Source organism: Lissotriton helveticus, chromosome 2_1 (assembly GCF_964261635.1).
Source record: "Lissotriton helveticus chromosome 2_1, aLisHel1.1, whole genome shotgun sequence".
In the NCBI taxonomy this organism is placed as follows: Eukaryota; Metazoa; Chordata; class Amphibia; order Caudata; family Salamandridae; genus Lissotriton; species Lissotriton helveticus.
In genome coordinates, this window is record NC_136059.1 from 66342828 (window position 1) to 66370068 (window position 27241).

The 27241-nt window shown below is 44.6% G+C and overlaps 1 protein-coding gene and 1 long non-coding RNA gene across 2 annotated transcripts in view; one reads left to right on the plus strand and one right to left on the minus strand.

Annotated features, from left to right (window-relative positions):
* Nucleotides 1–25372, minus strand: LOC144819212 (uncharacterized). Its single transcript, XM_078677183.1, has 3 exons — nt 25276–25372; nt 20664–20787; nt 1–2302 (listed from the first exon to the last, which is right to left on the minus strand). Exons 2-3 carry the CDS (start codon nt 20746–20748, stop codon nt 213–215), a joined length of 2175 nt encoding a protein of 724 aa, XP_078533309.1. The 5' UTR covers nt 20749–20787; nt 25276–25372; the 3' UTR covers nt 1–212.
* The window catches only part of LOC144819213 (uncharacterized), a 299059-nt gene that overhangs the window by 200006 nt on the left and 71812 nt on the right, over nt 1–27241 (plus strand). The gene's annotated exons all lie outside the window — the stretch shown is intronic.

Genomic DNA, 27241 nt, shown 5'->3' on the forward strand with positions numbered 1-27241 from the left:
AATACATTTTCTAAAGAATGACCTTTCAAGCACAATTTTAAATGAAATGACAAAATGTATTTGGAGCAAGAAGTTTGATACAACAAATTTAAAGTGAATACCTCCCTCTACCACAAGAAAAGAAACAACTTCCATCCTCCAACTCCAATTCGTTAATGCCTAAGCAAAGCTTAAGGAATTAAACCTGATTTAAAGAGAACATATTTGTCCTCTTAGACAAAGCTTGATGTGTCCAGATTCATGTCACTCGAGTCTTCCACTGCGCTTGCCCCTGCATTTACAGCCTCACTGATGCGCTTCTTTTCCGCTGCTGGCATGGGTGGGATGGCTGCTCCCAGCTGACAATTGATTGCATCAACTCTTGCCTCTATACTCAGGTCAAACTCTTGCTTTTTGGACACCACTAAGTTTAGAATTGATTGTTGAGCCTCAGCACAACCACTTTGTAACTTCTCGCGCTCGATCTTGAACTCTGGGTTTTTATGATCCATGGCAAGAAGTCTTCCTAATGCACTGACGCGGTCCATCAGGTAGCGCTGTGACACCTCACAGTAGGTAGACGAGATCATGTTGACTAAGTTGGCAATGTTGCTGGCTTTGAAGGCTTGGTTGTACAGCATGTCCTTCACAAAGGCTTCAGAAGAATAGTTCGGAATGCTCTGCACCGATTTGGCGGACTCCACTAATTTATTGACATCTTTTGAGAGGCAGGAATTAATGAGGCTGGATATCATCTGGAAGAAGCGGATCATCTTCTCCCACTGCTCCTTCACCTTTCCCAGGGCATCCAGGCCTTTAATAAGCATATTTTTAGCTGTTTCAAAATCAATTTCCTCCAGATCGTGGCCCCTCATTTCAGCCAGGATCTCTGTTAGTTTCTCATTTTCTTTTTTAAGGTTCTCAAAGGATTCCTTGTATGCTTCCCGGGTTTTTTCTAATTGAAGGTTAGCTTGTTCCACTCGTGCCTGTGCCATTTCTGCAGATTGAGTGCCTATGCCAACACGGCCTTTAGTGCGCGCCGCATTCGGTGGCTTTTGCTGTAAAGGCTGAGCATTAGTCGCTGTTTTACAATATGAATCAACTTTTATAGAGTTGCTAAATAGTGAGTTTACCCTTTGAGCTATTGATTTCAATTCCTTGTCATCTGTATTATTAGATAATGCAGCTTTTTCCAAGTCTTCACAAATAGCAACAGCAGATTGTAAAACAGCATCCATTTTTACCTGTGCTATACACTCAGCTTCTTTCTCTATATCCCCTTTCAAAGACAATATTCGTCCTTTTACATAGTTTGTTGTCACTGAATGCTCTCTTTCATTATAAACAATCTTCATGTTAATAGTTTCTCCCTTACTGTCTAAGACTTTTCGAAAATCGTCTGTGATAGCTGTCAACTGATTGGACTTGAAGCAAATATTGTTGGTTGCCTGGGTGGACTTCACGTCCCCTGTGCCAGCCGTCCCACTGGCAGTAGTACCTGTGTCAGGCGTATTGTCTACTACAGCATATTTAACTAAAGACAGTCCTTCAACAAGGGCTCCAACGAAATTGGCACCCATGGTTTCCCACACAGAGGGCACTTTATCCACAGCCTTCTTATAAGCATCTGATGCATCCTGTAGTTGTGTCTCGGTAGTCTTCTTGAATTCCTCTGCCATTTGCACAGATTTCTTTGAAGATACTTCTCTTATGCGGAGCTGTTCCAGGGCAATCTTCACATCAGTCAGCTTCTTCTCGTAGCCCCTCTTGGAGTTCAGACAAGCTTCAAGCACCTCCTGGACTAGATGAATGGTGTCACTAAAACTCATCTCCACAGACTGAGCTAATGATATGCATTCATTGGACAAACTGAGCAAAGCGCTGAGGCGCTTCGGGAGCAGGGCATTAACAATAGCAGTCTTCTGGAACAGAATCTTGACAATTTCTGCATTGGCCTCTGGCATGGAACCTGTCAGGAGCCTGATCTGATCCATGTTTTTGTTTGCAATGCTGAAGGAAACCCAGGCTTTATTGCAGACTTGCATTAGGGTGGCAGAGAAGGATTCTGGGTAATTCATGTACTTGAATCCCTTTGGTGGTGGATCCAGATTGATTGAGAAATCGCCTCCAGCTGATGAAATGGCTGCCAGCTCTCCCAGGATGGCGATGGAGAGGGGGGCGGGCACCAGGAACTCTTCCCAGCTGGCGTAGGGTTTCATCATCAGCTCAGTATCCCTCCTGATGTCCTCAGCTTTAGTGACACTCCTGACTGCATCGTTGAGATTAGCAGCTGATGATTTACAATCCACTTCTCTCTTGAATCCTAGAGAAAAAAAGTTTTTAAAAAGTTGAATTAATTGTGTGCCTGACCATTAAACATGAGAGAATACAATGGGTAAAAACACAAATCTAGAGGGAAACATGTCCAGTTGGAAGAGTTAACAGATACATTATATAAACCTATCATATGTAATCTATAGCTGTACTGCTCAGCTAATCTCTCTCACAGATCCAGACTTCACATGTAGGGCAGCAAGTGCAAGTTAGATGTATTCATTAAAAAATATATTTATTTGGGATGTAACCTTTCCTCAATTAACTATTAATCCCTTATGTATTAACAGAGATAATATCGTGTTAAACTCGTCCAGGTGACCCAAGTGCACATCCTGCCCATTCGCCTTATTTCATGACTTTGTTTATAATAACTTAAAAAAGGGAATACTGGGAAAAGTAAGAGCATCTCAGGCATAGGATTTTGTAGCAGTGGAGGTGAGATACTTCTGTTGGGAGATTGCAAACTAGTAGGTCATCACAGTGTCAAAACAAGCTTTGGAAAAGGCAATAGTTCTAGTATTGTCTGTCAGATTTTGCCAACTCTTGTTTTGTTTTGCCATGATTTTTAGAAAACTTTAATGTTGAAGAAACTGCCAGAAAGAAAGAAAAACACCTGGGGTTTCAAAGATACATAGAGCACACTCACTAGCTTATATTCAGAGTTTTTGTGCGCTTATATGAAATGCAACAGTCAAATAAACAAGAGACTCCAAAAGAAATGTACTACATCATATGCAGGAGATGGAGTCTGATGAAGCTATATAGCCTCAATATGGCCCGCGCTCACATCAAAAGTGTCCTCCTATTCCATCAGGGTCTAAACACAAAGACAGCACTAAATTAATTATAACGTTTAAAAAAAACCACTCTCACTGAAAGTAACTAATTTGTTTACAGATCTGTTCATTGTGAAAGAGCAAAATGCAGTCACTCAAAGTGAGGTTAAACAGTGGCTTAAATAGGCTGACCCCTTGTCCTATGGTTTATGCTGTAGTGTAGAGGGTGGAAGCAAAATGTAAATGACAGAGCAACAGACCAATAGATAGACAGGTGGCTGAAAACCAATTTAAGGAAGTATATTATACATATAGGCCCTGATTATGATGTCGGTCGGAGTTACCTCCGACTGACATCATCACGGATTCTGGACCGACCAACCTACGGTCGGCGGTCCAGACCACAGTATCACAATGCAACCGCATCCCATTACTCTGTGGGAGCATGTGCCGGTAAACCTTGTTCCCGACGCATCCTGAAAGCCTTTAGCCGTGTGGACTTTAGCCGCAAGAGAGAGAAGAATTGATCCCTTCCTCTGCTGTGTTATTCTCTACCGAGTGGGCACTTGAAGTGGGCACCAACCCATAGGTACCCCCCGTGGGGTGTACCCCAACCTTGGATATTCCAGCTACGGTGCACAGGGTCCGTAATTTATTGTTGGATCCCTGTAATTTGGCCCTTCTGTCCTGAGGAAGCCCATAGATACGTGTGGCTGAAACCCGACCGCGACTGCGTCGACATTCTGTGGAGGAGTCCGTTTCAATAGTTAATTTGTGCTAGACTGTAGCATAAGCGCCGGTCTAAATAATCATTTCGGGGTAATTAATTTCCCCAGGCGCTGTTACATAGGACTACCTGGTAGTGTAGCATTGCAATTCAGGAATGCGCACATAGATATATAAGTGTTTTCTGTGTCATTTTTTGGTTTTTTGTTTGTTTTTTGTAGGGCTGTGTTGTTTTGAAATTCGTGTGTAAATATATATATATCTGATGTATATGTTGTATATTGTATTATATGGAAAGATTGAGTTCAAGTGAAGGTACTCTCGCTGTATATAATTATTTGTTGCTCGTTTTATGTGCTCCACCTAGTTGTTTGATATAGCTATATATGTGACTAAATTTTGTGTATTCATTACTTTATAAAATTCATTTTTGGATATATCAAGGCTTTTAATTTAACCTTGATTACAAATAAATACTGAATCGATCCCTCTGTGCTCCTTTGTATTTGTATACATCTTTTTGATGTCATGTGCTCATGTACATGAGGGCAATTTGGACACAACCCCTCCTTTTTTCCTAGTGGCCGTAAATAGGCCATAGCGCAAGCTCACATAGAGAAATGGGAGATTCTGTTAATTCCTGCACTTCGTGGCAGGCACCTCGTGCTGCCTGCCACATGGTGCAGGGATTAACTGGGGCAGGGTTAGGGGGGGCACCACAGGTGCCCCAGCAGCAACCAACTAGAGGCTGTGGAGTAGTAGGGGCCCTGCTAGGGGCACCCTCAGTTGCTTTCTGACTGGGTTTCCATGTTGGAAAGCCCAACATGGAAAGCCTGTCGTAAACCAACATTGTTATCCCAATGGCAGAAACATCGTTCTCAGGGACTAAGGTGGGGCATGTGACTGGCCCTGTCGAAATCCAGCCTGAATGACCAGCCCATTTCACAATCGATGCCGCCATTGTAATGTTTCAAAAAGTGGGGGTGGTGATGGACAGAGTATCTGAATTAAACAGAACACTCGTACCCAGTCAAAAGATCAGGGCTTGATCCATCACCGTTTTTTAGCTCACTGCACCATCCCAGCTCAGAACCTGGCTACATGCAAATTAGTCTGACCCTGGCCCAGTGCATCATGGGAACAGGGCAGACCAAACAACCAAGCCAATTCTTTACTGGAAAGGAAACAAGCTTCCGGGGACCGGTTTCTGGCATTGCAGCCGTCTTCGGACCGGCTTGCTTGAATCCTGATGGTGCAGTGAGCAAGGCACTCACATCTGAGTATACCCTGCCACACTTGGGGTGGCTAAAACGATTCAAAAAGTGGGGGTGGGGGTGGTGATGGACAGAGTATCTGAATTAAACAGAACACTCGTACCCAGTCAAAAGATCAGGGCTTGATCCATCACCGTTTTTTAGCTCACTGCACCATCCCAGCTCAGAACCTGGCTACATGCAAATTAGTCTGACCCTGGCCCAGTGCTTCATGGGAACAGGGCAGACCAAACTACCAGCCAATTCTTTACTGGAAAGGAAACAAGCTTCCGGGGACCGGTTTCTGGCATTGCAGCCGTCTTCGGCCCGGCTTGCTTGAATCCTGATGGTGCAGTGAGCAAGGGACTCACATCTGAGTATACCCTGCCACACTTGGGGTGGCTAAAACGATTCAAAAAGTGGGGGTGGTGATGGACAGAGTATCTGAATTAAATAGAACACTCGTACCCAGTCAAAAGATCAGGGCTTGATCCATCACCGTTTTTTAGCTCACTGCACCATCCCAGCTCAGAACCTGGCTACATGCAAATTAGTCTGACCCTGGCCCAGTGCATCATGGGAACAGGGCAGACCAAACTACCAAGCCAATTCTTTACTGGAAAGGAAACAAGCTTCCGGGGACCGGTTTCTGGCATTGCAGCCGTCTTCGGCCCGGCTTGCTTGAATCCTGATGGTGCAGTGAGCAAGGGACTCACATCTGAGTATACCCTGCCACACTTGGGGTGGCTAAAACGATTCAAAAAGTGGGGGTGGTGATGGACAGAGTATCTGAATTAAACAGAACACTCGTACCCAGTCAAAAGATCAGGGCTTGATCCATCACCGTTTTTTAGCTCACTGCACCATCCCAGCTAAGAACCTGGCTACATGCAAATTAGTCTGTCCCTGGCCCAGTGCATCATGGGAATAGGGCAGACCAAACTACGAAGCCAATTCTTTACTGGAAAGGAAACAAGCTTCCGGGGACCGGTTTCTGGCATTGCAGCCGTCTTCGGCCCGGCTTGCTTGAATCCTGATGGAGCAGTGAGCAAGGGACTCATGTCTGAGTATACCCTGCCACTCCTATAGTGGCCAAAACGATTCAGAAAAGGGGGTGGTGATGGACAGAGCATCTGAATTAAACAGAACACTCATACCCAGTCAAAAGCATATAGCCAGGTTCTGAACTGGGATGGTGCAGTGAGCTAAAAAACGGTGATGGATCAAGCCCTGATCTTTTGACTGGGTATGAGTGTTCTGTTTAATTCAGATGCTCTGTCCATCACCACCCCCTTTTCTGAATCGTTTTGGCCACTATAGGAGTGGCAGGGTATGCTCAGACATGAGTCCCTTGCTCACTGCACCATCAGGATTCAAGCAAGCCGGGCCGAAGACGGCTGCAATGCCAGAAACCGGTCCCCGGAAGCTTGTTTCCTTTCCAGTAAAGAATTGGCTTGGTCGTTTGGTCTGCCCTGTTCCCATGATGCACTGGGCCAGGGACAGACTAATTTGCATATAGCCAGGTTCTGAACTGGGATGGGTCAGTGAGCTAAAAAACGGTGATGGATCAAGCCCTGATCTTTTGACTGGGTATGAGTGTTCTGTTTAATTCAGATGCTCTGTCCATCACCACCCCCTTTTCTGAGCCATTGTAATGTGGCTGTCAAAAGTGAAACCTATGATGTGAGCCGGAAAGCCTCTGATCTGCGGTTGGAGGCTTTCCGACTCACATCGTAATGAAGCCCCTAGTTTTAGTAAAAGGGAAAGGTCTTGGCTAATGCCAAACCAAAAATCTTTTAACAAAGAAATATGTTCTAAGAGTAAACAGATACATAGTAGACATAGAAAAAATACTAATCCACACAGGCGTACTATAAATAGATATACTACACATAATAAACATACATAGGCAGACTAAACAAACTAATTCAAAAAAGTCCTTTGCAACTTGTAAAAGTGAATTTTGAGTGCATTATGAGGATTTGCTGCTCCTTGAATTCACAAAAGTTGATCTTGCTGCATAAATCTACTATTCTCATGTAATAATACTCAATGTCAGCACCATGTTTTGCAACGTGAGTCTCACACACGTGGAGGGGAGTGGGTATTTCTATATATTTTTGTTCATGGAATTTGTAGAGCACTTGGCTACTCAATCAGTGTTTCCCAGCACTAAAAATCCAGCAGAAAGATAAACATGTGGATCCTTGCAATAGGAGAAGTAAAAATACATATCCTATTTTTTGGGAAAAGTCATGTTTTCAGAAGTTTGTGAATTCGAAACTTTGTAGGGGAAAACTGCAACTGGGGAGGAAGAGAATTCCAAAATGTTGCTGCCGAGAACTTAAATGACCCTTCACCAGCCCAGGCCCCCTTACTGTCAGAACCTGGGCAAGGCAATGCTGAAAAGACCAAAGACTTCTAGTGGGGCAATACATTGAGATCATGCGGAGGAGATAAACCGGGCCACGTCCAGTCAAAGCTCTGCAGACAACAGAAAAGAACTTTGAAATGGATAAGTTTGCCACCGGAAGCCAGTGAACAACCTTAAGTTGGGCTGAGATGTGGGTGTACTTGGGCAAGTATCCCTGAAGGTGAACCCACACATTCTGAATATTATGTAGCTGTTGGACAAGAGATTTGGATACTCCCACATATAAAAGCTGATCATAGTCCAGCTAAGATATAATGCCAGCCTGGATGACCATTTTCTGGCTCTTAGCAGGCAGAGATCAGAGAAACATCTTTAAGCATCTAAGCATGTAGAAACATGATACCGCTGCTGTGTTGACCTGCTCATCAAACGTAAGGAGGTTAACAAGCAAGATGCCCAAATGTTTTATTTTGGATGTCAGTACTGGGAACGGACCTAGGTTTCTAGGCCACGATTGCGGACTCTTGAAGGTGGCTGATTTTCTATCACCATAACTGCTGTTTAATTTTAGACAATTAACGTCCATCCATTTAGCCACTGATTGTAAGCAGAGCTTGAGCGTAAACGAGCCGTTGTTCTCATCATGCACCAGTCTGATGATCATATGGGTGTCACCCGCATAGGATATTATAAAAATGCCAAATGCTTCCATTGTGTCTGCTTAGTGGTGCATATAGACATTGAAAAGGGTGGGACTCAGAGAGGAGCCTTGAGGCACCCCATACCGAATATGGGTTTCAGATGAACTGGAAGATTTGGATGATTCCTGAAAAGAGTGATCGCACCAAAAGAAATAAACCAGTTTGGAGCAGACCTTGTGAGCATCACCAGGTGGACTCAGAGTCAATTGCCAGAATAAGGTCAAACAAGTTAAGGGCTACTGTGCCACTCAATCTAATGTAGCTTTAAGTTATGTTGTCGCCAAAAGTTCATACTCTGTACTGTGGCCTGAGTGGATGCCAGATTTAGAGCCCTGAACATAATGAGGCGTGCCCTGGTTTCTCTAAATAGGATGAAATCCAGGCAAGGGCTGGGTCTGAAGGAGAGCCTAATTTTACAGAGGACACTACAGTATAAAAACAGCTTTTGATGAGCAACGTAACATTTAGCAGATTGCCCCTCCCCAGTTGCTCAATTGTAGGTGGTTCAAGGTACCATTACCACAATTGTCTATGAAAGAAGTGTAAATGTCTAAATTCAAACAAAAAAGAAGTCTGCAAGCTCAGTACAGTTCTCCTCTAAATGAGAGGGGCTGGGAGAAAGGCGTGCCAGATCCATCAGAGACTTTACAATTAGGAAGACATCTTTATCAGACTGTTGAGAATTTTCTGTTTTCACAGTGTAATATGCAAGTCTTCTGCTCTAATAGACTTATTGTACTCTCTAATAGTCTTTTTTAGTTCCATTTAGTACCCTCACCATAAGATATACACTAAATAAGTTCCAAAGACTTACATTTTTCTTCCTCTCTAATAGATGCTGATTGAATCAGGGGCGGGGCATGTAGTTTAAGTCTTCGCACATTCAAAAAAAGCAGAGTCTTGTTGAAGGAGCATTCTATTGCAGAGTTTATCTTCATATTACACTCACTCCTCTATTGAATCATCCAAACCAATAAGTAAAGGCTTGAGGGTTTTTGCAAAAAACAAATTCGGACCAGAGTCTTTGTTGCTGTCTAGTGCTAGATTGATAGACTCTGTCTAGAGCTAGAATGATATAGCCTGGGGGAAATAAAAAAAGGGAATGACACCATAATCTGACCAGTAAGAACAGATGGGTTAGAAAAGACAAGATCCAGAATATGTCTTACCTTATGCATATGAGCTTTTCCAATTGGTTAAATTGAAGAGCCTCCAAACTCTGACCCAACTTCATTGCAAAGAGGAATTTAGGATCATGAAAACTAAAGTTGCACTCCCCCACAAATATTACATGCGTATTTCACCATATGAAGACATATAATCAGCCAGCTGCACCCCAAAGCAGTATCGTCCGGCAATGCTCGTAGGTGAGGGGGCGAGTGGGAGGGGTTGCGGGGGGTATCACGGGGGGATCGTGGGGAATTATCAATTTTTAAAAAATTTAATTCAACTTACCTTTCTGTAAGCTGAGTCCCGTGTCTTCTCAGCTCCTGCTCTCCGGCCTCTGACAGAAAGCAGGCAGCCAGGCTCCCTCCCCTAAGACAATCACAAATCTGAAAGCCGCCTTGTCATTGGTCAGGATGCCACCCAGCCAGGGGCAAATGGGGTTGCCATGTTCTTCATGTAAGCTGCAGAGTAGCTTGAATGTAGAAGGCCAGAGTGCACATGACGGGTGTAGATGGCCTGAGAGGTCTGACTAAACAGCCTTTGCACGCTCAGAAGTGGGCAAACTAATCTCCATTGCCCTGCTCAAAGAGCAGAGCAGACCTGCCAAGCTGCCCACCCACAATGCGCAAAGAAAACATAAAATGGTAATAACTTTCAGTTATTACAATTTTATGTTTTGGCTTTCTCGCACTGCGAGAAAGCAGTGGGGTGACGCTCCCCTGCCCTAGTGGAAGAGCCGCCCCTGCCCCAAAACTACAACCAGGCTCAGAGCCTGTTGTGGCGATAAACTAGCAGCCCCGGCACAGAGAAGGTGCCCGATAGAAGAACTAAAAACACTATGCATTCACAATATGGAACATCGAGATGAGTAAACAAACAAGCATACTATGACTGATGTATGATAGCAACTCCCCTTCCTTGCTTATTATGGCTATCCTTCTTAGCAATGGAAAACCTGACATAGAGGGCCAGAATTATATCAAGCATTGAGTTAAGCCAAGTCTTAGTAAGAAAAGTATATCCAGGTTAAGTTCAAACATTTAAACCTTATGTTTAGGTAATGAGCAACATTTCAAACTAGCCAAGCAAAAATTACTCAAACCCAACTCAATAAGGGGTTTGGCTAACCTCCATCCACTGTACCCCTTGAAGAAAACTCCAATTCACACCCAGTACAAACCTGAGAGGCATCCATAAGTATAAAGCTGTAGGTTCTTCATGCCTCTCCAATTGGAACCCAGTTCCTAAGACATTCTCTATTGTATTGAAGATGTTGCGTGTCAAATAACCAGTGTTCCTGGTCAAATGTGGACATGGACTGGAGCAAACGGGTTTGCCTTTGGCATACCTTTGGCGCATCAGTGGCGCATTCGTGTCTGAGATGATTTTTTTAGAGCTGGTTGTCAGAATGTACCTGACATCCACCTAACTACCAGACTGCACCCAGGAAAATGTATCCCACGATGGAGGAGAAAGAGAATGACACCCTCCTATCTCTGCAAAGGGAGTAGAGGACTAACAAGAGAGGAAACAGACAGGGATAATTTAAAGTTTATTAATTTCCACAGACATATAAGACTGTGGGAGACACAAGCTCTCCTATGTCCCTTTTCTAATTGGACTTGGATGGGGATGTTCTCTTGCCAGGAGCCAGAGTAAATTCCCTTCTAGGGTGAGAAGAGTAAGTCCCAACCTTTGCTGGTGTCAGCAAAGGTTGGGACTTCAGTGGGAATTCAAATTATTTCTATGGAGAAAAACATACAGAAAACAGTGCCCATGCACAAGTAAGTTGATTTTTTCCTGGACTAAAGTTTATACTGTGTACAAATACTCAACTGGAAATTACTATCCAAAGGAACAAATAGGAATTTAGCTCAAGCATGGCTGGAAAACTGCAAAGTTGCTCAGGTCATCAAGTTCAACTTTTTTTAAACTGTAGAAAGTAGAAACCCTGCCCCTGTGCAAAAATGAAATTCTCTGAGTGCAGATTTGCAACGTGAAATCAACTACATATTGTGATCATATCAAGAGATAGAGTTATTCTAGACATAGAGCAGGTGATACCAGACATGAACATACTAGACCTATTGCAGGATACTCCTTAGGCAATACATTCCAGAGCATCAAATGATAATACTGGATGTGACACACAGTAATGAGGATTGTCTGAAAGATTTCAAGTTTGGCAGCACGTCAAATTTAGCAATTGAAACTTAATGTGGTAAAACAATCACTCCATTATAGACTCTCTTTACAATTAGCCTAGCAAATGGGCCACTATTTCCCCACACCCAAAGTTACTCATGCTAGAGGCAATGGTAACTCTTGTGGTGATAAAACTCCCACCAGTTATGAGCTGGGACCTGATGAATCCCTAAGAAATGATTTACCATCAAAGTCTGTAATTCTGGGTTGGATTCCAGGGGTAATTCCTCATTTTCCCCAGGATTTCACGTGGAAATTTCATCAACCTAAATCCCCTTGTAGAATTGATGAGATCCACGGTCTTCCAGAAGATCTTTTAATATTGATGTGGATAGTTTCTGTTGTTTCCAGCCCCAGTGGGATTAAGAAGAAACTTGTTCCTTAGAATTCTTCCATGAAAAGGGAATAATCATATGCTATCGAAAAAAGAGGGGCATACATAGCAAGACATTCCATTCTGCATAATGGAGGTATTCAGGAATATTAAATGAAGGTGCGTATGTAGGCCCTTCATTATATTTTGCAAGTCATCAAGTATCTCTGTAACAATATAGTGGCTCTGGGCCACAGGTCAATGATTATGAATCGTTGAACTTACATGGACTTTTAGAGCAGTGGTTTCTACCCTTTTGACATCTGTGGACCCCCACGTAATCATTACTGGACTCCCTGAACCCCCAATGAATCATTATTGGAATTTGGGACCATCACAAAGTCATTGCTGGATGCCAGAGTCACTGTCTAACCGATGTCGAAGAAGGATACACAAACATAAAGACATTTTTCTTCCATATTATGTGTATTCTATTAATCTGGAAATATTACATTTTTCAAGCAGCTGCAGGCCCCCTCATTGGTTTAACATCTCGGTTTTGGAGAGTGTGAGTGATATTGGTGTGCAGATTCCAGGAGAGTGTGAGTGATATTGGTGTGCAGATTCTAGGAGAGTGTGAGGGATATTGGTGTGCAGATTCTAGGAGAGTGTGAGTCATATTGGTGTGCGGATTCTAGGACACTGTGAGTGATATTGGTGTGCAGATTCTAGGAGAGTGTGAGTGACATTGGTGTGCAGATTCCAGGAGAGTTTGAGTGATGTTGGTGTGCAGATTGTAGGAGAGTGTGAGTGATATCGGTGTGCAGATTCCAAGAGAGTGTGAGTGATATTGGTGTGCAGATTCCAGGAGAGTGTGAGTGATATTGGTGTGCATATTCCAGTAGAGTGTGAGTGATATTGGTGGGCAGATTCCAGGAGAGTGTGAGTGATATTGGTGTGCAGATTCTAGGAGAGTGTGAGTGATATTGGTGTGCAGATTCTAGGAGAGTGTGAGTGATATTGGTGTGTAGATTCCAGGAGAGTGTGAGTGATATTGGTGTGCAGATTCCGGGAGAGTGCGAGTGATGTTGGTGTGCATATTGTAGGAGAGTGTGAGTGATATTGGTGTGCAGATTCTAGGACATTGTGAGTGAGATTGGTATGCAGATATTAGGAGAGTGTGAGGATATTGGTGTGCAGATTATAGGAGAGTGTGAGTCATATTGGTGGGCAGATTCTAGGACATTGTGAGTGAGATTGGTGTGCAGATATTAGGAGAGTGTGAGGGATATTGGTGTGCAGATTATAGGAGAGTGTGAGTGATATTGGTGTGCAGATTCTACAAGAGTGTGAGTGATATTGGTGTGCAGATTCCAGGAGAATGTGAGTGATATTAGGGTGCATATTCCAGGAGAGTGTGAGTGAGATTGGTGTGCAGATTCTAGGAGAGTGTGAGGGATATTGGTGTGCAGATTCATGGAGAGTGTGAGTGATATTTCTGTGCAGATTCTAGGAAAGTGTGAGTGATATTGGTGTGCAGATTCTAGGAGAGTGTGACTGATATTGGTCTGCAGATTCCAGGAGAGTGTGAGTGATATTGGTGTGCATATTCTAGGACAGTGTGAGTGATAGTGGTGTGCAGATTCCAAGAGAGTGTGAGTGATAGTGATGTGCAGATTCTAGGAGAGTATAAGTTATATAGGTGTGCAGAATCCAAGTGAGTGTGAGTGATATTGGTGTGCAGATTCTTGGAGAGTGTGAGAGATATTGGTGTGCAGATTGCAGGAGAGTGTAAGTGATATTGGTGTGCAGATTCCAAGAGAGTCTGAGTGATATTGGTGTGCATATTCCAGGAGACTGTGAGGGAGATTGGTGTGCAGATTCCAGGAGAGTGTGAGGGATATTGGTGTGCAGATTCTTGGAGAGTGTGAGTGACATTGGTGTGAAGATTTCAGGAGAGTGTGAGTGATATTGGTGTGCAGATCCCGGGAGATTGTGAGCGATAGTGGTGTGCAGATTCCAGGAGAGTGTGAGTTAGATTGGTGTGCAGATTCTAGGAGAGGGTGAGTGATATTGTTGTGCAGATTCTAGGACAGTGCGGGTGATGGTGGTGTGCAGATTCCCGGAGAGTGTGAGTGAAATTGGTGTGCAGATTCCAAGAGAGTGTGAGGGATATTGGTGTGCAGATTCTAGGAGAGTGTGGGTGATATTGGTGTGCAGATTCTAGGACAGTGTGAGTGATAGTGGTGTGCAGATTCCATGAGAGTGTGAGTGATATTGGTGTGCAGATTCCAAGAGAGTGTGAGTTATATTGGTGTGTAGATTCTAGGAGAGTGTGGGTGATATTGGTGTGCAGATTCTAGGACAGTGTGAGTGATAGTGGTGTGCAGATTCCATGAGAGTGTGAGTGATATTGGTGTGCAGATTCCAAGAGAGTGTGAGTTATATTGGTGTGTAGATTCTAGGAGAGTGTGGGTGATATTGGTGTGCAGATTCTAGGAGAGTGTGAGTGAGATTGGTGTGCAGATTTTAGGAGAGTGTGAGGGATATTGGTGTGCAGATCCTAGGAGAGTGTGAGGGATATTGGTGTGCAGATTATAGGAGAGTGGGAGGGATATTGGTGTGCAGATTCTAGGGGAGTGTGAGTGATATCGGTGTGCAGATTCCAGGAGAGTGTGAGTAATATTAGTGTGTAGATTCTAGGACAGTGTGAGTGATAGTGGTGTGCAGATTCCAAGAAAGTGTGAGTGATATTGGTGTGCAGATTCCAGGAGAGTGTGAGTGATATTGGTGTGCAGATTCTAGGAGTGTGTGAGGGAAACTAGTGTGCAGATTCTAGGAGAGTGTAGGTGAGATAGGTGTGCAGATTCTACAAGAGTGTGAGTGATATTGGTTAGCAAAATTAACAACACTGTGAGTGATATTTGTAGGCAGGTTCTGGAAGAGTGTCAGTGATAGTGGTATGCAGATTCTAGGAAAGTAAGAGTGATAGTGGTGTGCAGATTCTAGGACAGTGTGAGTGATAGTGGTGTGCAGATTCTAGGAGAGTGTGGTGTGAGTGATATTGGTGTGCAGATTCCAAGAGAGTGTGGGTGATATCGGTGTGCTAATTGTAGGTCTGTGTGAGTGATAGTGGTGTGCAGATTGTAGGACAGTGTGAGTGATAGTGGTGTGCAGATGTTTCTAGGACAGTGTGGGTGATAGTGGTGTGCAAATTCTAGGACAGTGTAAGTGAAAGTGGTGTGCAAATTGTATGAGAGTGTGAGTGATATTGGTGTGCAGATTATAGGACACTGTGAGTGATACTGGTGTGCAGATTCTAGGAGAGTGTGAGTGATATTGGTGTACATATTCTAGGGCAGTGTGAGTGATAGTGGTGTGCAGATTATAGGACAGTGTGAGTGATAGTTGCGTGCAGATTCTAGTACAGTGTGAGTGATAGTGGTGTGCAGATTCTAGGACAGTGTGAGTGATAGTGGTATGCAGATTCTAGGAGAGTGTGAGTGATATTGTTGTGCAGATTCTAGGACAGTGTGAGTGATATTGGTGTGCAGATTCCAGGACAGTGTGAGTGATATTGTTGTGCAGATTCTAGGACAGTGTGAGTGATATTGGTGTGCGGATTCTAGGAGAGTGTGAGTGATATTAGTCTGCAGATTCCAGGAGTGTGTGAGTGATATTGGTGGGCAGATTCTAGGACAGTGTGAGTGATAGTGGTGTGCAGATTCCAAGAGAGTGTGAGTGATAGTGGTGTGCAGATTCTAGGAGAGTATAAGTGATATAGGTGTGCAGAATCCAAGTGAGTGTGAGTGATATTGGTGTGCAGATTCTTGGAGAATGTGAGTAATATTGGTGTGCAGATTGCAGGAGAGTGTAAGTGATATTGGTGTGCAGATTCCAAGAGAGTCTGAGTGATATTGGTGTGCATATTCCAGGAGACTGTGAGGGAGATTGGTGTGCAGATTCCAGGAGAGTGTGAGTGATAATGGTGTGCAGATCCCGGGAGATTGTGAGTGATATTGGCGTGCAGAATCTAGGAGAGTGTGAGTGATATTGTTGTGCAGATTCTAGGACAGTGTGAGTGATATTGTTGTGCAGATTCTAGGACAGTGTGAGTGATGGTGGTATGCAGATTCCCAGAGAGTGTGAGTGATAGTGGTGTGCAGTTTCCAGGAGAGTGTGAGTTAGATTAGTGTGCAGATTCTAGGAGAGTGTGAGTGATATTGTTGTGCAGATTCTAGGACAGTGCGAGTGATGTTAGTGTGCAGATTCCCAGAGACTGTGAGTGATAGTGGTGCGCAGATTCCAGGAGAGTGTGAGGGATATTGGTGTGCAGATTCTAGGAGAGTGTGAGTGATATTGGTTTGCAGATTCTAGGACAGTGTGAGTGATAGTGGTGTGCAGATTCCATGAGAGTGTGAGTGATATTGGTGTGCAGATTCCAAGAGAGTGTGAGTTATATTGGTGTGCAGATTCTAGGAGAGTGTGGGTGATATTGGTGGTCAGATTCTAGGAGAGTGTGAGTGAGATTGGTGTGCAGATTTTAGGAGAGTGTGAGGGATATTGGTGTGCAGATTCTAGGAGAGTGTGAGGGATATTGATGTGCAGATTATGGGAGAGTGGGAGGGATATTGGTGTGCAGATTCTAGGAGAGTGTAAGTGATATTTCTGTACAGATTCTAGGAGAGTGTGAGTGATATCGTTGTGCAGATTCCAGGAGAGTGTGAGTAATATTAGTGTGTAGATTCTAGGACAGTGTGAGTGATAGTGGTGTGCAGATTCCAAGAGAGTGTGAGTGATATTGGTGTGCAGATTCCAGGAGAGTGTGAGTGATATTGGTGTGCAGATTCTAGGAGTGTGTGAGTGAAACTAGTGTGCAGATTCTAGGAGAGTGTAGGTGAGATAGGTGTTCAGATTCTACAAGAGTGTGAGTGATATAGGTTTGCAAAATTAACAACACTGTGAGTGATATTTGTAGGCAGGTTCTAGGAGAGTATGAGTGATAGTGGTATGCAGATTCTAGGAGTGTGTGAGTGATATTGGTGTGCAGATTCTAGGAGAGTGTGAGTGATATTGGTGTGCAGATTCTAGGAGAGTGTGGTATGAGTGATATTGGTGTGCAGATTCCAAGAGAGTGTGGGTGATATCGGTGTGCTAATTGTAGGTCTGTGTGAGTGATAGTGGTGTGCAGATTGTAGGACAGTGTGAGTGATAGTGGTGTGCCGATGATTCTAGGACAGTGTGAGTGATAGTGGTGTGCAGATTCTAGGACAGTGTGATTGATAGTGGTGTGCAGTTTCTAGGACAGTGTGAGTGGTAGTGGTATGCAGATTGTAGGAGAGTGTGAGTGAAATTGGTGTGCAGATTCTAGGACAGTGTAAGTGATAGTGGTGTGCAGATTTTATGAGAGTGTGAGCGATATTGGTGTGCAGATTATAGGACAGTGTGAGTGATACTGGTGTGCATATTCTAGGAGAGTGTGAGTGATATTGGTGTACATATTCTAGGGTAGAGTGAGTGATAGTGGTGTGCAGATTCTAGGACAGTGTGAGTGATAGTGGTGTGCAGATTCTAGGACAGTGGGTGATAGTGGTGTGCAAATTCTAGGACAGTGTGAGTGATAGTGGTATGCAGATTCTAGGACAGTGTGAGTGATATTGTTGTGCAGATTCTAGGACAGTTTGAGTGATATTGGTGTGCAGATTCCAGGACAGTGTGAGTGATAGGGGTGTGCAAATTCAAGGATAGTGTGAATGATATTGGTGTGCAGATTCTAGGACAGTGTGAGTGATAGTGGTATGCAGATTCTAGGAGAGTGTGAGTGATATTGTTGTGCAGATTCTAGGACAGTGTGAGTGATATTGGTGTGCAGATTCTAGGAGAGAGTGATTGATAGTGGTGTGCAGTTCTAGGACAGTATGAGTGCTAGTGGTGTGCAGATTCTAGGACAGTGTGAGTGATAGTGGTGTGCAGATTCTAGGACAGTGTGAGTGATAGTGGTGTGCAGATTCTAGGACAGTGTGAGTGATATTGCTGTGCAGATTCCAGGACAGTGTTAATGATTTTGGTGTGCAGATTCTAGGACAGTGTGAGTGATAGTGGTGTGCAGATTCTAGGACAGTGTGAGTGATAGTGGTGTGCAGATTCTAGGACAGTGTGAGTGATATTGCTGTGAAGATTCCAGGACAGTGTTAATGATTTTGGTGTGCAGAATGTAGGACAGTGTGAGTGATAGTGGTGTGCAGATTCTAGGACTGTGTAAATGATAGCAGTTGCTTTCAAGATTAACATAATATTATTCTAATGTTGATGATAAGGATTATTGTTGTTCTTGTTTTGTTCTAGAGATTTGCAGCCTGCTGCAGCGGCTTGCTCCAGCATTAATGCCTTTGATGGCTGATATGTCCTCATTGAAACGACAAACGCATCCGAGACAGAGCGAGTTGAAATTCACAGCAGCTCAGAAGCCTTTCTGTCACTGCTCTTGCTGTGAATGTTCAACTCTGCGCAGGGCAGCGGCTGTCACATGTTGACTGTGAAAGCAGGCTGTCAGGAATCGGCCCTCTTGTTCTCCTCGGTTCGGCCAAGCCAGGGAGACTCAGGAGCTGAGCAACATTCACTCCTCCCATCAGCTTCCTTAGCACAGCTGAGGTGCCCAGTGCTTGAAAACAGGTTCAAGTAATTCCATTACTTAACAAACCTGCACTGGATCCAAAAACCAGAAAGCTATCGTCCCATCTTGCTGCTTCCTTGGGCAGCAAAGATCACAGAGGCATATGTGAATTCCCTCCTGTTGGGCTTTCTTACTTTTAATAACATACTTGATCCCTCTCAAAATGGCTTCAGGCCAGGTCACAGCACAGAGTCAGCTCTCCTGGCTGTGACAGAACATGTTTGGGCAGCCATGGATGAGGTGCAAACGTCGGCGCTGATCCTGTTGGATCTGAGCACCGCGTTTGACACGGTGTCTCATGAGATTTTGTTGAGTCTTCTTGTGGAGATAGGAATTACGGGTCTGGCACTGGAGTGGCTCACCTCATTCCTTCATGGAGGTCGTTCTCGGTATCTGCCCTCCCGTTTGTTTCTGGGGAACATTGCATCAAACAAGGGGTGCCACAGGGTTCCTCCCTCAGTCCCCTTCTAATTGACATCTATGTTCAACCTTTGGCTGCTGTAGCCATGAGTTGGGGTTTGGCCTTGGTCTCATATGCTGAGGATAACTCAGCTAGTGGTGGCACTCTCTAATAACACCAAGCAGGACACCCTTAATTTTCAGGGCGGTCTTGTGGCAGTGGCCGAGTGGATGACTGTTAACTGCCTCCAACGGAATTCCAACAAGTCAGAGGTATTGTTGGTGGGTAGGGACCATGGTCTGTGGAGTGATCTCTGGTGGCCAGTTAGTTTGGGCATATCCCCTTCCCCGAAACAGGCGATAAAGAATTTAGGGGTCTGGTTGGACTCTTCCCTAAACTATCGAGTCCAAACCAAAAAGACAGCAGGGATCTGCTTTGATCTCTTACGGGGTTCAGAGCACTGCTGGGCTTTTTTGATGCCTCCACACGTGAAGTCATTATTCAAGTGATGGTTTTGTCTATACTTGATTATGTCTGTTCCCTCTATTTACGATCCAATATAGCAGAGGTTCAGAGACTGCAAAGGACACAAAATGCAGCAGCCTGAACACTTCTAGGCTTGCGCAAGTTCTGCTCTGTGTCCGGCGCCATCCGCCTTCTCCACTGGTTACCCATGGTCAGGCGTATTGGATTTAAGGCCCTATATAACACTTTTAAAGTTCTGAAATCTGATACCCCACCCTAATCTGGCCAACCTTCTTTCACCATATGTTCCATCACAACCCTTCTGGTCGCAGGGCCAGCATTTGGTAGTGGTTCCACGGATCCACGGATATGAAGAGTTTGGGCCGGTGGCTGCTCTTTTCGTTTTAAAGCTGCCACCCTATGGAATACACTCCCTGTGCAGATTTGTGGTCTTGATAATTATTTAGAATTTAGGAAGGCCATCAAAACTTTTCTATTCCCCTTAACTTAGCTGCTGTCAATTTTGCTATTTGTCCGTTTTTTCTTTTCAGCGCCGGGACGCCCCTTTGCTGGGGCAGCTGTCGAGCTTTATAACATTTTAACCTAACCTAACCTAGCCTCCCTCCTTTTTAAGCCCCAGTGACACTGAGCTACAGGAAGAGGGAAGGGTGAAGGCTCCGTGATTGTCGTGCCATGGCCTTGTCCTTCACTTAGCAGTGCCCAGTCCACATATTTTGGAGTGGCAGAGGAACGAGAAAGGCACAGGACATTAGGAAAGTGAAATGTTGAGGGCAGCTGTTCTGTACCAGCTTATATATGGAGCTGCTGCTCTATTGTCTTCAATGGAGTTCAGATCTGTTTTCAGAAGGTGAAATTCCAGTGTGGAGATAAAATATCTGCAGGGAGGTGCTATTCCTGAATCAGAAGCAGTGTCCTGTTCTTCACGCATTATAAGTAAAGCAGATCAACGACTCAAGCCTCCTCTGATCTTCTCTAAATAGAGCCTATGCATAAACTGAGAGCATGTGTACTACAGAGACATGCTTAAAGCTGAGAGCTGCAGCATATGTGGAAGGTGGTGTAGATTTCACAAAAGCTATGGTCTTTCTAAAGAATGAATCAACCACTCTGCCTGTGATCCCCTGTTATTATGACTCTTTGTAGAGCTGAGATGACCTCCTGCCCACTTGTTGTGGTGGGCGAGGATGTCAAATGCAGTCAGGCCACTGCTGTCACTACATGAAGTCACTGTTTATCATCAGGTAAAGGCAGACTCCTGTGGCAACAAACTTACTGTAAATGGCAACTGGGCCGGAAAAGGAACTTCCCACGATGGAGAACAGAATGACCATTGCGTAAATTTGTATTCGGTGTCCCATGGTGCCGGTGCTGACTGATCTTCTAGCCAGGTCTTCTTCCTGCATAAGAGGCCAGAGAAATATAATTTTTCACTCATGTAAAAACCCTAGACAACTTAGAACCCTAAATATCTGAAGTTTCAACTATCAAGAACAGCATTGTGCCAAATATTTGAATATGGAAATGTCTTCATAAAAAAGATAATTGAGGGGCGGATTTACAAGAAAGTGATCCATCTGTAGAGATGCATCACTTTACCTGTGCCCCCCTTAGAAACCTTTGTGCCACCATGGATGCCCTGTATTTACAATATGGCGCACCATGGCGCATGGATTCACAGATGCGTCAGAAGGATGTATGACGTTACAACGCATACTTTTACCACGCATACCTTTACAACGCGGTTTTTACCACGCATACCTTTACAACGCATAGCGCTTAGAGGTGCTGGATAGTGGTAAGTATAATTTTCTATTCCAACTCCAGTCCCCGTGGACACTAGGGAAGGTGTTGGATAGAAAATTAAACTTATTCCCTATCCTAGAGCACCCCCAGCGCAATGCGTTGTAATGGTTTGCGTTGTAATGCCAGCGCTGTAATGGTATTGCGTGGTAAAAAATGCGTGGTAAAGGTTGTATACCGCGTCAGAAATTCTGATGCATTTGTTGGGGCAAAAGTCAGGCATTGCTGGAGTCATGTTGCAAGCACTTCAACTTCAGCAATGCATTTTAAGGCATATTCCCACTACACTGCGTCACTCCTTACACCTGCGTCAAGCAGATGTAAGGTTTTGGCGCAGTGGCATCCTAGAAATGACGCTGTGAAATCTTGTAGATAGAAGTGACGCAACAGTGGTGCAAAAGTGTTGCAAGGGGCTTGTAAATCCGCCCCAAAGTTTGCAGTAGTTTCCATCTAACTCTGCCCATACATTCTCATGTCTCTCCTGCCCAGAAGAGCTCCCGTATTTGGATTACAGATTGAACGCCTAGCTCCTCCTGTTATAGTCACGTGCCTGGGATACACAACAGCAGATTTAGACGGTTTGTTACGTAGATTAACACATTTTTATTCTTGTATTCCCCCCATGCTTGATATGCCACATCAGAAAAGTCTTCTCTGTTGAAACGCGGTGTTTGCAATGAGAGCTTACCTCCTTGCATGTGTCTACCTTGTCCTTGGTGTGACCGTCAGGAGTTAGAGTTGTCGTATACCATTGTATAATGGGAGGTAGGTCATTCATTGCTATCGGCATCAGACTACGACCTGACACTGAAGCTGCGATAAAAGTCCACATAGCAGTAAGTGGTGAAACCAGCCTTGAGGTTCACCCACTCGTTGTCTCCATGTTCACGGGGTTTGGTATCTGCGACCGACTGCCCTCTGGTCCAGCTCCTAATTAAAGGCTAGATAGCTCCAAGGGAATCATCCACTATTCCATCAAACCACTACTTATACACCTGTTAGCTGTCTGATATCTACTTATTATTAGGTTGAGCAAACCAGACGTCAGGGTGCATTAACACTCACAGGCCATGTTTCTCTCAAGGTACCCTCTCTGCTTGCAAAAGACCTTTTGTCAGCTTACCAAGAACTTGCAGTGGCTTTAAAGCTCACTGACGCTTACCATTGGTTGACTTAATTGCCACTTTAATTTGCTCGCTTCTTATTCCATGACTATCCTTGTCCACGATGAGTTAGTCCCTCCCTTAGTGCACCCCCTCATTACTTGTATTCTTCCTCTGGTCACTTTCATGGAACTACTTGTTCTCTTTCTGCTTAAGCACTCCACAAGAGTCAAATGTTCTCCAGCTGTCTCCTCCGCGTGCTTATCTCCCCCCTTCTGCTCTGTTTTGCTCTCTCTAGTCTGTTTGCTTTACTTGTCTCTCCTGGTTGCTCTGCCTCATTTCCTTCTCACTGAATCACTTCATGAATGCCTGTGTTTTTACAGCTGTCTTCGCTTCCTCCCGCTGGTTTTGCTCTATTGTCTGTGTGCTTCTCTTTCCCCGCGGTGCTCTCTGGCATTCTTGTATTTCCCTCCGCCATCCTACACTCCATGTTGCCCTTCCTCACCCCCACCAGCTCCTCCATCACCCCCATGCCACTACACTCATTCCACTGATATGTCATTACTCCCATTTCTTTTTTACTTTTTTATTTTGATGATTCTCTACAGCGTCCCGAATATGCACAGCACCATCAGAAGCACAGCAAAGCAGAATGGCTCCAAGGACAAGGCACCCTGGCTTTGCTAATGCTCGTTTTAAAAGGGCAGTGAGCTCCTTGCTGCATACCTGTGGCAGCCGCTCTCAGCAGTCACATGGGTAATATAATAATGCGTGGAAGGCATTTGTGCCGCTTCCACTACTTTTTATTGTGGACAAATGAATCAAATGTGCGGGTAAAGTGTTCTCAGCTGTCAGCCCCTGCCATGAGGGAGTGAGTGAGGGACTGGGCCCGCTCCTGTGTTTTCAGCTTTGAGGGGGGGCTTGACTCTCTGCTCTGCATGGGGCCCGTGTGCATGTGCCACGTGGGCTATAGTAGGGGGCGGTGAGGATACTTCTGATGTCAAAGCACTCTCACCCCTGCACTCAAGCCAGTCCAGAGCTTATCAGGCTGCTTGACATTCCCAGGCCATGTTTCTCTTCCTGCTGTCATGTGTGAGCCCAGGGGTGCAAAGCAGAGGTGGGACACCTCCCTCCTTTCTGAATGCTCACTTTGCCACTGGATTCAAGCAAGCCTGGCTGAAGACGGCTGGAATGCCAGAAACCAGTCCTCGGAAGCTTGTTTCCTGTCCAGGGAAGGCATGGCTTGGCAGTTCGGGCTGGACTGTTCCCATGAGGCACAGGGTCAGACTGATTTGCATATGGCCATATCTGAACTGGGGTGGCAGAGTGGGCTAAAGAACGGTGATGGATTAAACCCAGATCTTTTGACTGGGTGTGAGTGTTTGATTGATTTGGATGCTCCGTCCATCACCACCCCCTTTTGTACCGCTTTTGGCCGCCATAAGTGTGGCAGGGTATGCTCAGACGTGAGTCCCTTGCTCACTTTGCTACTGGATTCAAGCAAGCCGGGCTGAAGACGGCTGGAATGCCAGAAACCAGTCCTCGGAAGCTTGTTTCCGGTCCAGGGAAGGCATGTCTTGGCAGTTCGGGCTGGACTGTTCCCATGAGGCACAGGGTCAGACTGATTTGCATATAGCCATATCTGAACTGGAGTGGGCTAAAGAACGGTGAATGATTAAACCCAGATCTTTTGACTGGGTGTGAGTGTTTGATTGATTCGGATGCTCCGTCCATCACCACCCCCTTTTGTACCGTTTCTGATTGGAACAACATGTTTCCCCGGAAAAGATTTGAAAAATCTGTCTATGTATGAGGGATAAACTGGAATCAATACCTATTGCGCCCCCTCTGGTATGTCCATGGTGAGCATAAAACAATGGATTGGAATGGGGCCCGAGTGACTGCCAGTGGCTGAGATTAATTCAGGCATTGCATCTATCACCTTGTTGTTTTTGCATGTGACGCCGTAAGTGCATTGGGTCTACCCAGGCGTGGTCCCAAGGCTCACTTTGCAATGGAACCAAGCTGAACTAGGCTGAGAAGCTCTAACTAGGGCAAAACCAGTCCTAGGTTGCTTGTGTTACGGTTCAGGACTGTTCCCATGAGGAGCAGTGTCCAGGCTGATTTGCATATGGTCGGGTCCAAACTGAAGTGGCGTGGTGGGCAAAAGAAGGATGGATTTGGATGCGACCCGAGCAATTGCCAGTGACTGAATTTCATTTGAGCATCACAAGGAAAGTTGCCTGCTGGTGTCAGCAGACCAAAATGTTTGTGATCTGTTTTAAATAAAGCCATCATTTTTGTTAAATTGCAATTGTCTTCCTTAAAGGGAAACTGTATGCATTCAAAGCAAGCATCAAAAAATATTCAAATTTGTAATGAGTCGCCCATGCTAATTCTATTTTTCAACATTCACATAGGGAAGGGGTCCCTTCCCCTTTGCAAATGGGTAATGATGGTGAAATATTAATGTTTTGCATTAATACATACTGTAAAGAATCAGTATTTGATGGGGTGCCCAAAACAGCCCCTTCCAAATACCCATTCGGTATGGTTTCCTAAATCCCTTCAATGATTCAGAAAAGCCTTACAAGGGCCTAGGACATTTGCAAAAGGGTTTGGGCGTTTGCATGCTCTCCGATGTACCCATCATTGGTGTGCAATCACTGAAAGCATTTGCAGATAAGGAAGAACAGTCTTCAAACCTCTTCATTTCCCATGGTGATGTCAGGGGGAGCTGTGTTATTCGTGGAATCCCTTACTGAGGGGAAATGCCTCCTGTGGGCTGTGTTTCCCATTTGAAAAGGTTTACAGGCGTACAAGGTTGCAGGTTAAGTTTTCTGACGTTTCTCTGCTGCTTAGGACTTCCCTCACAAGCAAACATTTAGCAGAGATTTCCTACTGAGACATCTGCTTTTTTTATCTCTTCAAACATCACAGAGTTGTAACGAGAATTACCCTTTGAGCATCTTTTCTACTCACCTGCCTATCTGATTATTCGGTGTTCGTCTCTGCTGCTCTCTTCTTCCAGCTCAGAATGGATCTCCCAAACTCAGTGAGTGATGGTGTCAGGGCTCACCTCTGCCTGCTGCTCTCTTCTTCCAGCTCAGGAGGGATCTCCCACACTCAGTGAGTGATGGTGTCAGCTCTCACCTCTGCCTGCTGCTCTCTTCTTCCAGCTCAGGAGGGATCTCCCACACTCAGTGAGTGATGGTGTCAGCTCTCACCTCTGCCTGCTGCTCTCTTCTGCCAGCTCAGGAGGGATCTCTCACACTCAGTGAGTGAAGGTGTCAGCTCTCACCTCTGCCTGCTGCTCTCTTCTGCCAGGTGGGATTTCTCCCACACTCGGTGAGTGATGCTGTGGAAGAAATCTCTCTAGATATAGAACCTGAAATGCAAATTAGGAGCAATCTTTCGAGGTATAACTGTTTCTACAGAACCAGCCAGAAGGAAATCTTCCCCCTGCAAACATTCTTCAGAAGGTGAATAATCTCGGCAAACAGCTGAGAGCAAGTAATGTTGTTTAATCTTTATCACTTGAGGGCTGGTAAGCCATGAGTCATGTTACATGCAGCTCACTCCCGGCTCTGGCAGTAAAGCATGCTTTTCAGACGTAAAAACATTCAAAGTAAGAGTGACGTCAGGCACCGACCTGGGCATCAATAAATCATGTTTAGTCATCCTAAAGGTAGGTGTTGGCCCACAACAAAGCACTCAATGCTGCAGCTGGAGGTCCCGAGTACATGCAACGAGGAGGCCACTGAAGGCGAGGGAGACCCAGGACCTGCATACACTTCAGAAAGACCGGAAGTGACATCAAAAGAATAGCACCATGCGTCCTTCTAAAATGTAACTCACCAGCTCTAAAATAAATTCAAATACTAATTTCGTTCAAAAGTGCTTAATAATGTAACCCTCAGGCATTGGCACTAGAATCATGCAGCATAAGAGGATCACATTATGTGGCAGACTTGACTAAATTATATGGCACAAAGGGCAAATTAGTCGGCGTAAATCAGCTTTCTTTGTGATAGTATTACTTCATTCTTTTACCCTTTTTACACATGGTAACACTGTCTCTGAAAAGATTTCACCTTTTTAGTATCAATCTAATACCTAAATACAGCAATAAGCAACTGAAAGATGACCAGTGAACCTTTTGAGGAGGGACTTCCAATGCGCAGGAACACTGGTCATCGTGCTTTTTAGTAACCTTCGAACAGTGTGAGCTGGAAAAAAACGTTGTTATTTTTATACTCTCCAGATTAGGCAGCAGAGCATTGATTACGTGGCAAATGCATCAAATCCATAGTTATGCAAAAACTCTAGAGCTGCAGATTCAAATAATTCGAGTAGGCCTGCTCTTAGGGTATTTAATGATTTATAATCAATTAACAACTGCGCCTATCCATAGGCCCATGGATCTAATAGTTGAAGCTACTCCATGAAGAATATTTGCTAGTGCTCACCCATATCCCATCAACTGTATATCAGTAAATAGCGGCTATGAAATACACTTGTTGGCTGATGATTTGGGAATTCAACAGTGCCATTTCGAGATTACAGATGGAAGATTTAGCTGCTTGGCCTTAACATGGCCTACAGAATTGCCTAACGAGGCATTTTAAAATCACCAGCAATTACGTTTTACTCTGTGAATTTATTTACTATATGTTGGAAAATGGCCCTCTTGAAGGGTCACCCCAAACTTGTTGCCTTCCTCCTCCTGCTTTTGCTGTATCTTTTTGTTTGCCTTAGGACTCTGAGCACTTTACCACTTCACATTTGTGTATACCTCTTTGGCATGTATAGTTCACTTAGACAGTCTCTTGTTAAGTGGTATACCATATACCCAGGGCCTGTAACCTAAATGCTATTAGTGCAGCACTGGTTCTGCCACCCACACAAGTAGCCTTTCAAACCTGTCCCAAGCCAGACATTATTTATA

Bases quoted from the DNA above. Each gene is read 5' to 3' on its own strand.
- LOC144819212 (XM_078677183.1), bottom strand. From the start codon at position 20,748: ATGGGACACCGAATACAAATTTACGCAATGGTCATTCTGTTCTCCATC. The intron at 2,303-20,663 runs GTAAGTTTGTTG...TTTTTTCTCTAG, and splicing joins CGGCCCAGTTGCCATTTACA to GATTCAAGAGAGAAGTGGAT.